Source organism: Chenopodium quinoa, unplaced genomic scaffold, assembly GCF_001683475.1.
Source record: "Chenopodium quinoa cultivar QQ74 unplaced genomic scaffold, ASM168347v1, whole genome shotgun sequence".
Lineage (NCBI taxonomy): Eukaryota > Viridiplantae > Streptophyta > Magnoliopsida > Caryophyllales > Amaranthaceae > Chenopodium > Chenopodium quinoa.
Window position 1 is genome coordinate 336,019 of NW_018743987.1, and position 10,969 is coordinate 346,987.

General features: G+C 36.8%; 1 protein-coding gene across 1 annotated transcript; it reads left to right on the plus strand.

Annotated features, from left to right (window-relative positions):
- The first annotated feature begins 319 nt into the window (after positions 1–319).
- Positions 320–2,647, plus strand: LOC110690154. The gene has a single exon (XM_021866983.1). The coding sequence runs from the start codon at positions 320–322 to the stop codon at positions 2,645–2,647; it is 2,328 nt and encodes a 775-aa protein (XP_021722675.1).
- Positions 2,648–10,969: the final 8,322 nt, after the last annotated feature.

Sequence of the window (10,969 nt, forward strand, 5' to 3'; positions counted from 1 at the left end):
TCCAGAATGGTTGGCAAAAGTTGTAATGGTTAAAAAAGCCGACTGGGAAATGGCGGATGTGCGTGGATTTTACAGATCTGAATAAAGCTTGCCCAAAGGACTGTTATCCGTTGCCTCGGATAGACAGGTTGGTAGATTCAACTTCTGGCCATGAAATGCTAAGCTTCTTAGATGCATTCTCTGGGTATCATCAGGTTAGTATTCATGAAGCTGATAGGCCTAAAACGGCTTTCATAACAGATGCCGGGGTATACTGTTACAAGGCAATGCCGTTGGGCTGAAGAATGCTGATGCGACATATCAAAAGCTGGTTGATAAAATGTTCACAAATCAGAAAGGCCGCAATATTGAAGTATATGTAGATGATACAATAGTAAAAAGCAAGATAAAAAAAGATCATATAGAGGATTTGAAAGAGACCTTTGCAACTTTGCGGCAATATCAGATGAAGCTCAACCTAGAAAAATGTGTTTTCGGAGTCCGATCTGGAAAATTCTTAGGATTTATGGTTAGCGAGCGGGGCATTGATGCAAATCCTGATAAGATTAATGCTCTTCTTGAAATGAAACAACCTAAATCAATTCGAGACATTCAGAGATTAACAGGAAGAATGGCGGCCTTAACGCGCTTCATCAGCAAATCGGCGGATAAAGCGCTCCCGTTTTTTGTGGTTTTGCGACAAAACAAGTCATTTGAATGGGGAAAAGATCAAGCTGATGCTTTAGAGATGGTAAGAAACCATTTGAAGTCTCTCCCAACAGTTGCACGACCGGAGCCGGGAGAATACTTACATTTATATATATCAGCGTCGCCAAAAACAGTGGCCTCAGTCCTGATAGTTGAGAGGGCCAAACAACAAATGCCAATATACTTTGTCAGTCATGTCCATAATGCTGCTGAACGACGATATCTAGTGATAGAAAAAATGGCCTTTGCTCTCGTAATTGCTGCTAGGAAATTACGACCTTATTTTGATGCACATCCAATAGAAATCCTTACGAATCATCCATTGGAAAAATCATTGCAGAAAATGGGTACATCAGGAAGGTTATTGAAATGGGCTGTTGAATTATCGGAATATGAGCTGTATTACAAACCCAGAGTGTCAATAAAAGCACAGGCCTTATTAGATTTTGTTTTAGAAACCTCCTATAATGATGAGGAGGAAGAATTGGGGACATGGCAGGTATTGGTAGATGGCTCAGCAACCTTAATGGGATCTGGAGCCGGTATTGTGATAACAGCCCCGAATGGAGAGGTTTTTGAATATGCCTTGAAGTTCAAATTCAAAGCTACAAATAATGAAGCTGAATACGAGGCAGCAATTACGGGTATTCAGCTTTCTATAGCGGCAGAAGCGAAAAGATTAGTTCTCAAAACTGACTCGCAGTTGGTTTCCAGTCAGTTTCGTGGGGAATATGAAGCAAGAGAACTGGCGATGATAAAATATCTGGAAAAAATAAATGAGCTTACAGCCCAACTGCAGTATTTTGAAGTTCAATTGGTGCCGAGAGCACAAAATTCCCAGGCTGATGCTCTAGCAAGGCTAGCCAGTTCAAGTTTTAATGACTTGGAGAGAACTGTTATGGTAGAGGTTTTGAAGCAGAGAAGCATAGACGAATCGGCAAAGGAAGTTCATTGCATTCGGCAGGGGGAGCAATGGTATGAAAAAATCCTAACATACTTGCTGACAGGAGCTTTGCCGATAGAGAAAGAAGAATCTCGAAAAATCAAAAAAGATAGCGTATGGTTCATACTATACCAGGGCCAACTCTATAAAAGAGGGTTCTCGTTCCCATTACAAAGGTGTATAACAGCAGAAGAATCTACAAGGCTGATAGAAGAGATTCATGAAGAAACTTGTGGAAATCACCTGGGGGCACGAGCTCTTTCAAGAGAAATAATGAGAAGAGGATATTATTGGCCATCAATGAATGAAGATGCTTCTTCTTATGTTAAAAAGTGTGAAAAATGTCAAAAGTTTGCACCTACTCTGAACCGGCCACCAAATGACTTAACGCCGATATTGAATCCAGTACCATTTGCACAATGGGGGATGGATATAGTTGGTCCCTTTCCGTCAGCAACTGGAAATCGAAAATTCCTACTGGTGGGTGTAGATTACTTCACCAAATGGATCGAAGCAGAATCGGTAACAACAATATCGGCAGCAGAAGTCAGAAAGTTCATTTGGAAAAATATCTTTACAAGATTTGGCCTTCCGGGAGCAATGGTTTTTTATCATGGATCACGGTTTGATTGCAAGCCTGTAAAAAATTTGCTAACAATTTACAAAGTCAAGTTTGCATATGCAGCAGTTTGCCATCCACAATCAAACGGCCAGGCAGAAGCAGCCAATAAGCAGATAGTAATGGCAATAAAGAAAAAGATCGAAGATGCTAAAGGATTGTGGGCAGATTTGATTCCAGAGATCTTATGGGCAAATAGAACAACAGTTAAAGAAGCAACAGGAGAATCCCCTTTCCACTTGGTTTTCGGAACAGAAGCAGTTATACCAGCCGAGGTCGGTCTGCTGACATTCAGAATACAACACTACTGTGAAGAGCAAAATGATCTACTATTGCGACAACAGTTAGATTTTTTGCCAGAAGTAAGGGAGAAAGCAGCAGTTAAATCGGCTGCATAAAAAACAGAATGTCAAGGGCCTATAATAAGAGAGTTAATCACCGGCCATTAGTTGTCGAAGATTTAGTATTAAGAAGAACATCAGCAACAGGAAAGGGGAATGAAGATGGAAAGTTAACGGCTACCTGGGAAGGTCCGTATCGAATAAGAGACATGGTAATGCAGGGATCATACTATCTGGAAACTAAAGACGGAAAGTAGCTGAAGAATGTCTGGAATACTCCAGTTCTTAAGAAATACTATGTATAATATAAAAGTTGAATTAAAGTATTTTATATAATAGTGATGATAAATAAAATCAGATGCAATGATCTACTCTACAATTTGGGTATAAAGGCATCCTCCAATTAATAGATCACCGTTAATTGGGATGGACAGCCAAAAACCACTTCCATGATGACAACGCTCTTACAACCTGATCAGTTGTATTCGTTAAATCACGAGGTTGTTGGTTCAATATAATATCCCGGCCAAATCATTATATAGTATGCGCCGACATGAGGCGCAGCTACAACATGATCGCCGATAAGGGTACTTGCGAAACTATTATATAGTTGCACAAGTGACCAATGAGTTATAAAACAAACTACCTCCGTATATAAAATCATGTAAGTACATACATCATGAAAATGATGTCTGCACTAAGCGGGGAAGAATAAGGGGCTATACTACGCCCGATATTACAGTCTTAATAAGGGGCTATGTTTATATCCTTATGCTTACAAATATAACGGACGAGTTATATAAAGTAAATTGATTCCGAATTGAATAATTAAAAGCAATAAAAGTTAAAACTAAGAAAGTTATAGTGTTTAAGAGAATCGCATAAAAACGTAAATACATAAAAGGTATACAAACATAATATTATGAAGGAAGCAATTTTTTGGCAAAGCTAAAACAAGATCGACAGACATCACCACAAAAGGGTATATGCCGATAAAACAGCATTGTCAAAAGTAAGTTTTCTAAAAATACATAACCAAAGTAGAAATTACAAAGAGTAAGGCCCGATAACACAAGAACCACAAGATGATGATGGTGATGGCTGCCCACCCCTTTAAGCCGTTTTGTTTTCAGGTTCAGGAGAATCCAAAATCTTAGGAACGGAAACGCCGATATCAGCAGGAGGGGCAAGATTAAAGATATCTGCGTCAGAGAACTCTTGTTGCTCAAATCAAGAAGGTGTCTTGTGAGCATCATTATTAAATGTTGTTTCGATCTTAGCCCTGTCTTCTTGTTTTAAGCCGATAGCATGAGCAGCACACCTCTGAGCAGCAGTCCATCCACCATCAAAACGATCTTGCAGTTTACTGCAAAACTCAGCCGATGACAAATAACGACTAACCGCCCTTTGCCGTATACCAGATTTATCGGCTTCTATTTTTGGCAGCTGGCCTTCTAGGTTGCCGATTGTTGCCTTAGCCTTAGAAAGATCACTCTGTGCAATGGAAAGTTGATCCTTCACGGCGTTCTTATCTTCAAGCTGAGATTTAAGATCCTTTATCTCCACTTCAAGATTTTTCATTTTTTCAACTTTCTCGCGCAGAGAAGACAATTCGGCATCATCTTTTGCTTTTATCAGCTTAATTCCATCAAGAGCCTTTCTAGCATTCTTCAAAGCTGTCTCCAGAGATTGTTGGTTAGACATGTTCTGATGATACTTATCTTGATAAAACCTATACATCTCAACCAACTCTGTTCCAGAAGCAACTACCTATAAACAAGTGCAATATAGAAGATATAAGCCAGGTGTCTAAAAAAAAATTAATGAATACATAGTAAATTATAACTACATACCCTCATCAGATCATGCATGTGTTGGGCTGCAACTGGGCCGATCTGTCCAGACGGCCTATCAACTGGAGTTGGAACATTTCGTAACAGCCGATATCCCAGATTTCCACCTCGAAGTGGATTATCAGTGAAAATGGATTCATTACGGAAGACGTCCATTTCAGGCCGCCATTGATCACGAGAACAACCCTCAGGAGCCCTAACTCTATTCAAAACCTCATCAGGAATCTTTCTTTCAACATGTTCAATCCACTGTTCACCCCGATAAGTAATATCGTGAACACTTATGTCAGAATTAACAGGACCGACCTGTTGAGGTTCAGCAGAAATGGGAACAGTTTCCTAATAGAAAATGAGTTAGTAAAAAATAATAAAAGCAATAATAGCAATATAATAAAAAATTTATTTTCGGCCGTTATAGCAAGTAAATTTTTATACCAAGTCTATTACCTGTTGAGGAGTAGGAGACACAGTCAAATCTTCAAACACCTTATCGGCATTTCCTATGTTTGTTGCCAAAACTGTTTTTTCGGGAGCAGAAGTTTTAGGTGGCGATAGAGCCTCTGGCTGTTCAGTGTCGGTCTTTGACCGCTTTGATGCCGGCTCATCTTCCTTTCTTGTAGAGATGGAAGGAACGCTACCACCACGTCTGTTAGCCAATGAGGTCAGACGCCGATTTCTTCTCACATTCTCATCAGCCATCTCTTCTGCTCTTCTTTTAGGATTACGTGTAGGGGCGCGCGAGCAGAAAGAAGTGAAGGTTTCTAATGCCGGTCTTGGAGATAGAGGACAACGGGACAACACTCTCTTGCCGTCAGATGATAAGCCGAGGGCTGCCTTGTCCAACTTTTGTGGGCCTACATGTCAAAGATAATTAATAAGTATAAACCGTTAAAAACAATATCTGTATAAGTAATTTAAACAAAAGTATCATATTAATATGTAAATACTGACAACGTAAAGGATAACAATAATTTATAAGGTTAGTACCATAATTATTAGTCCGACATAAACCGATATAAGATAGTGGTGCGTTGTTCAAAATGTACTTTACATTTGGCAACCACACTTTCGGAACAACACGAGTTTTTCCACCGATATTGACCCTAATGGCGTCAAAGTAATCACAGGCCTTCTGTTCTTGAGGGCCAAGCTCTCTCTCGGCAATATGGCCGAAACGAGGATGAGGCCGAAAGAAAGTTCTCCTGATAGGAAAATCTTCCAGAACACTCATGAAAAAGAACTTATCCTGCCAACCTTTACAACTTGACAACTTAGGGTTTACGGTGAACTTGTGAGAGGCCGTATACAACGACCACCAACCCTCAGATTGTCCATCACATTTCAAAGTTATTAACCTCCTAAACAAATTCAAAGTTAACGGAAAATTCTTATACAGCAACACCCAAACCAGGACAATAACGGCGCGAATAGTAGGAGGAGTAACTTGTACCAAGCATACATTCCATGCCTTAAAAATTTTAGCAATAAAAGGATGAAGAGGAAATCGGAGGCCGAATTCAAAGTGTTTGGCATAAATGGCGTTATGACCATCAGGACAATCAAGAACAGTAGCAGAAGGTGGTGGGAGTATTAACTCATACCCATCCGCCAAACCGTAAAATCTTTTTGCCTTACGGCAATATCCCTTTTCTTCGGCTAATTTCAGCTAAACCTTGCTAACGCTAGCTTCAGCAACCTTACTGTTAGAAGGTAAGATAAGAGGTTGTCGGAAATCAGCCTCATCAGTTTCAGACTCATACTCCTCATCTAAACTTTCTTCATGAGTAACTTGAGCCATAATATCAATCATTTCGGCTCTCTCAGGGCTTTCAGTGTTATCGCCCTGATTTACTTCTTCATCGCTATCATCATCATCATTTAACACAGACTTGATAGCGGAATCGTGAACAGAAGATTTCGAACCTCTTTCAGACTCAGAGCTAGAAGAGCTTATAACTTGTGCTTGGCCAGGCCTTTTACTTGGCTCAGGCCTAGAGCTTGGTTCAGCCTCAGCGGTCTCAGATGGGTTGTCAGTCGGCCTAGATCTCGGCATATCAGAGGTTCTGATGTGAATATTTCCGACGTTAGTTCCGTATTGATCAAAATCAGGTTTGTCGGCAAAACTCCGCAAATGATACCGGATGTTAACAGGTTCAATTTCAAGAACCTCAACGTCCTCAGGAATGTTAGGGTTTGTAGGGCGTCGTGCCTTTTCACAATCCGCTAGTATTTTATGACGGTAAAAAGCCTCCTTTTGCTCTTTCTCTGATAACGGCTAAAAAGGGTCGTCAATATTATCAGACAAAGATGAAACTCCGCTTTGGTTATGGCCGAGATCTTTTCCCAAAGACTGCCTAATAAGACGCCGCCTAACAGTACTAAGGGGGGGTTGTTCTTCAGTATTATTATTGGACATTTAATAAACCAACTAAAAACTAAAAAATGGGTAAACAGCGAATGTATTCCAACGCATGAAAATTGAAATTGAAATCTTTAAAATACCTTAAACTACTTGATGGCAGCGACGACGCAAAGAAGAATATTAGACGCTTCAGTAATGTGAAAAGTCTAGCAAGACCCAATTGCGGTTATCCCAAACAAAGATCGCAGCCTTCTCTGATAAAATTCGCAACTTTTAATGAAGGAGATGTGAAAATGTGAAAAGTAAAAAAAAAAACGGAAAGAGAAGTTAAAAAGGAAGTTGAAAAGGTGACGTTTGATATGACACCTAGTCAGAAATCTAACGGTTAGAACAAATTGTTAATTTAAAAAAATAAATCGTTAGATCATCGACACGTGTCCTCTATTTATATAATTTCCCCGCTTAAAATTTAAAACCATTACAATTAAAGTAAACCTTGTTTGCTAACGGCAAACAAGGTTACTTGGGGGGAAAAAACGAAGTTTTTCGCTCCTAGCCTAAATATGGTTAAAGTAAACCTTGTTTGCTAACGGCAAACGAGGTTACTTGGGGGGGGGAAAACGAAGTTTTTCGCTCCCAGCCTAAATATGGTTAAAGTAAACCTTGTTTGCTAACTTGGGGAGAAAAACGAAATTTTTTCGCTCCCAGCCTAAGTATGATTCAAGTACGCATAGTATGCTAGTCACATTATAAATCAAATCAAATCAAAACAGAATAATAATAACAAGTGACCACGTTAGATCATCTGATCAAACGTCCTCACTTGGGGGGCTAGTTGTATGGGGAAATATCTACATAATGGAAATCATAATGGGCCGATATGGTATGACAGATCGACATACTATTTGAATTCGATCCATCAAATGGCTTTTATTAATATCGGCATTCCTATAAACTATACATATCGGCATGTAAGTAGCTGCCACGTGTCGTGCTCGCGTTTGACACGTGGCAGAAATTATGTTATTTATTGAACTGCCATCTGTCACTTAGTAAACATATAAATAATCCGGTTTTACTTCATAAACAAGGTAGCATTTATTACACTCTTTCTCTCACTACTTTCTTTCTCTCTCTAAATCATCTTTCTTCTATAAACACTTGCTGACTTAATCTTTGGAGTGGTGATCCCCGGATTCACCCCGGGGCTAGCTCATCTCTTCTCTTTGTGTAGGTTCTTATTTGGCCGATAGAAGCAGAACGGGTTACTTACTCGAGCTTCGGATCTTGAATTCGGATTATTGGATTCCTGCAGAAACAGTGGTGATTGGTGAATAGAATTTTAATAATTAATTTGTTAATGTAAATATGTCGATTTTACTAATTGAATTATTTTTGTTTCGTTTTTATAAAATTAAAATTTTGATTTTTAAACCGTGCATCGCACGGAAACTATACTAGTTTATAATAAAATAGTATGCAGATCAGCATAAGACATAAGGAGTAATTACAATGACTCTTCTCGAAACGCTAGCCATACAGTAGGAACCCTAGTAAATATATAAATGGTTTCATAAAGAAATGTGTATCGTCTACTTCAATATAGAAAGATCTTGCTAAAGAGATTAGTTTGGAGTACATGTACGGATCTGGGGATAAACTTAACCTTAGCAAAAAGTGGATGGAACATCATTGGATTTATATTCTAAACTTTTTAATCGGATGTTCATTAATTTTGTCGACTCTTAACATAGAGGCAATAGGAACTTTTAACTAGACTAGGTGGCTTAAATCCTACGATTCCATGGCACATGACGTAGGATGCAAGACTAGCCATGTGAAAAAGCTCCAAGGTAAAAGGTAAAAAATAAAACCACATAAGAAAGAGCTAAATTATATAAAGAGGCATTTAAATTCAGATAACTATACATCATTAGTTCTTTCATTAAAATAATGTGTAATTCGTATTTAGGTCTGTTCACTTTAACTTAATTCAATTCAGTTTAGTTCATAATTTTCTTCTCTCATAAAATAATCATTTCAATTCAGCTCTAATCGATTAAGTTCAGCTCAGCTCAATTCAGTAAATGTGAAAAAACCCTTAATCTATACTTCTGATCCATATCACCATATGTAAAGCTTAGTTAATATTCTCTTTCTCCCTTAATAAAATGCCTCTTTCTCTTTATTATGTAATGAATAAATGCTCAAAAGAGGGATTTTATTAAGGGACGGAGGGAGTACTTCGTAATATAGAGAGCTCATAGAAACATTGAATAATGAAAGTGATACCTGAAGAAGAAAAATTAAATTATTATTGAAATTGATACTAATAATACTAAAGTTGACCATAATATTCATAAAATAAGATAAAAAATTATTAAATGATGACGTCATTTGATTTTGAGGGAATTTTTTAAAGAAAACTTGACATGTGTCTAATTTTAGAATAGGGTAATGTTAGCGGTTGTTATTTTAGTATTAGGCCCTGTTCTCTTCACCTTAAAAAAATAATATTCAGTAAAATTAATTTTAGTTCGATAAAATTAATTTCAGTTCAGTAAAAATAAATTGTTTGCAAAAATAATTTCAATTCAGTAATAGTTTCAGTTCAGTAAAAATTAATAAACTAAAAGAAGAAATATAATGTAAAATCAGTAAAAAATAATTTCAGATCAGCAAAAATAATTTCAGTTCAGTAAAATTAATTTCAGTTCAGTGAATATAATTTAAGTTCATTAAAAATAATTTCAGTTCAGCACAAATAAGATGAAGAGAACAGGACCTTAATTATATATAGATTAAATGTAAATCGGTTAGCGTTAATGTTTAATGTATCATTTCAAATAATTAATTATTTTCCAAAGGTTTTTGGCACAATGACTTTAAAAAGAGAACATGTAACTTACGCAAATCAGCAAATGGATCTGATGATGAATGATAACAATTTTTTTTTATTAATCACAACTTTACAAGATATTTAAAAACTTTAATCAAGTAAACTAATTTATATTTACTACACATAATTAGTGTAAATATAATTTTATTTTATTTCGATCCACATCCATGCACCACCGATACTCTTCGCCGATTGCATCTAGGGGCATAGGGCCTATGTATTTGGTATGCACATAGGAAGACAATCTGGAGTTCGGGGGTACATTTTCTTTCTTGTATTAGTACAGTGGTACATTTTTTTGTACCATTATACATGTATTATGTACCACGAAAGTATAAGCTATTTAAATAGTATTTTTTATGTAGTATTATGCATGTAGTGGTACTTTTTGCTATCATATTTTACACCTTCAGATTCCCATTATTTACAAATTTGTCATTCTATTTACATCCTTAATACATAGGACTATGTGCCAAGAGTTTTCCCTCTTCGCCAAGCACATGACGATAAAGGCACCAAGTGCTCGACATTGAATCATTACGGTACTATTAAAGCAAGATGAGAAGAATAAAGCCAGATATTGAAATCATTGGATATTCTATGAACAATACATGCATATGATACTTCAACTAATTCTTAAAGTTCTTCACATTTATTTTTTAGTGTGCTTAATATTTCCAAAATTATGATTTACGGAGTAACTAATTCTTGGAAGATTGAATGGGCTCACTTCACCGCAATTTTTTATTTTTTTGAAATACTTCACCGCAAAATTATAAAAATAAAATATAATAATAATTTTTTAATAGATAAAATTAATTTTTACTGATACATAAAAAGATATTCATGACTAAAGGCCGTAAAGGGTTGCACCAGAGATCGAGCAAAATGCAAAACTGAAAAACATTATAGAAGGGGTAATTTCATTAACTTATTGAGTCAAGTACAAAACTACTACAAACTGTTTTCAAGCTCGTCTCATGCACAATAATTATCATTGAATGCAATGTATGAGAAAATAAAACAAAATAAGGCCGAAGTTTATATGTACAAAAAAAAAAGTTTTGTAATCTACCAATTTCATCACCTTAGGACAAGAAATATCCAGCAGTTGATTGATAGCTTTCCTTGCACTATATGAAAATCTGGACCACATAATCAGTCTCACATGCAATGACCCAAGTCTTTCAACAATTAAATAGACCTTTCAAATCCTTAAGCCATCTCCTCTTATAACATACCTACCATGCTATCAGATTATCCGA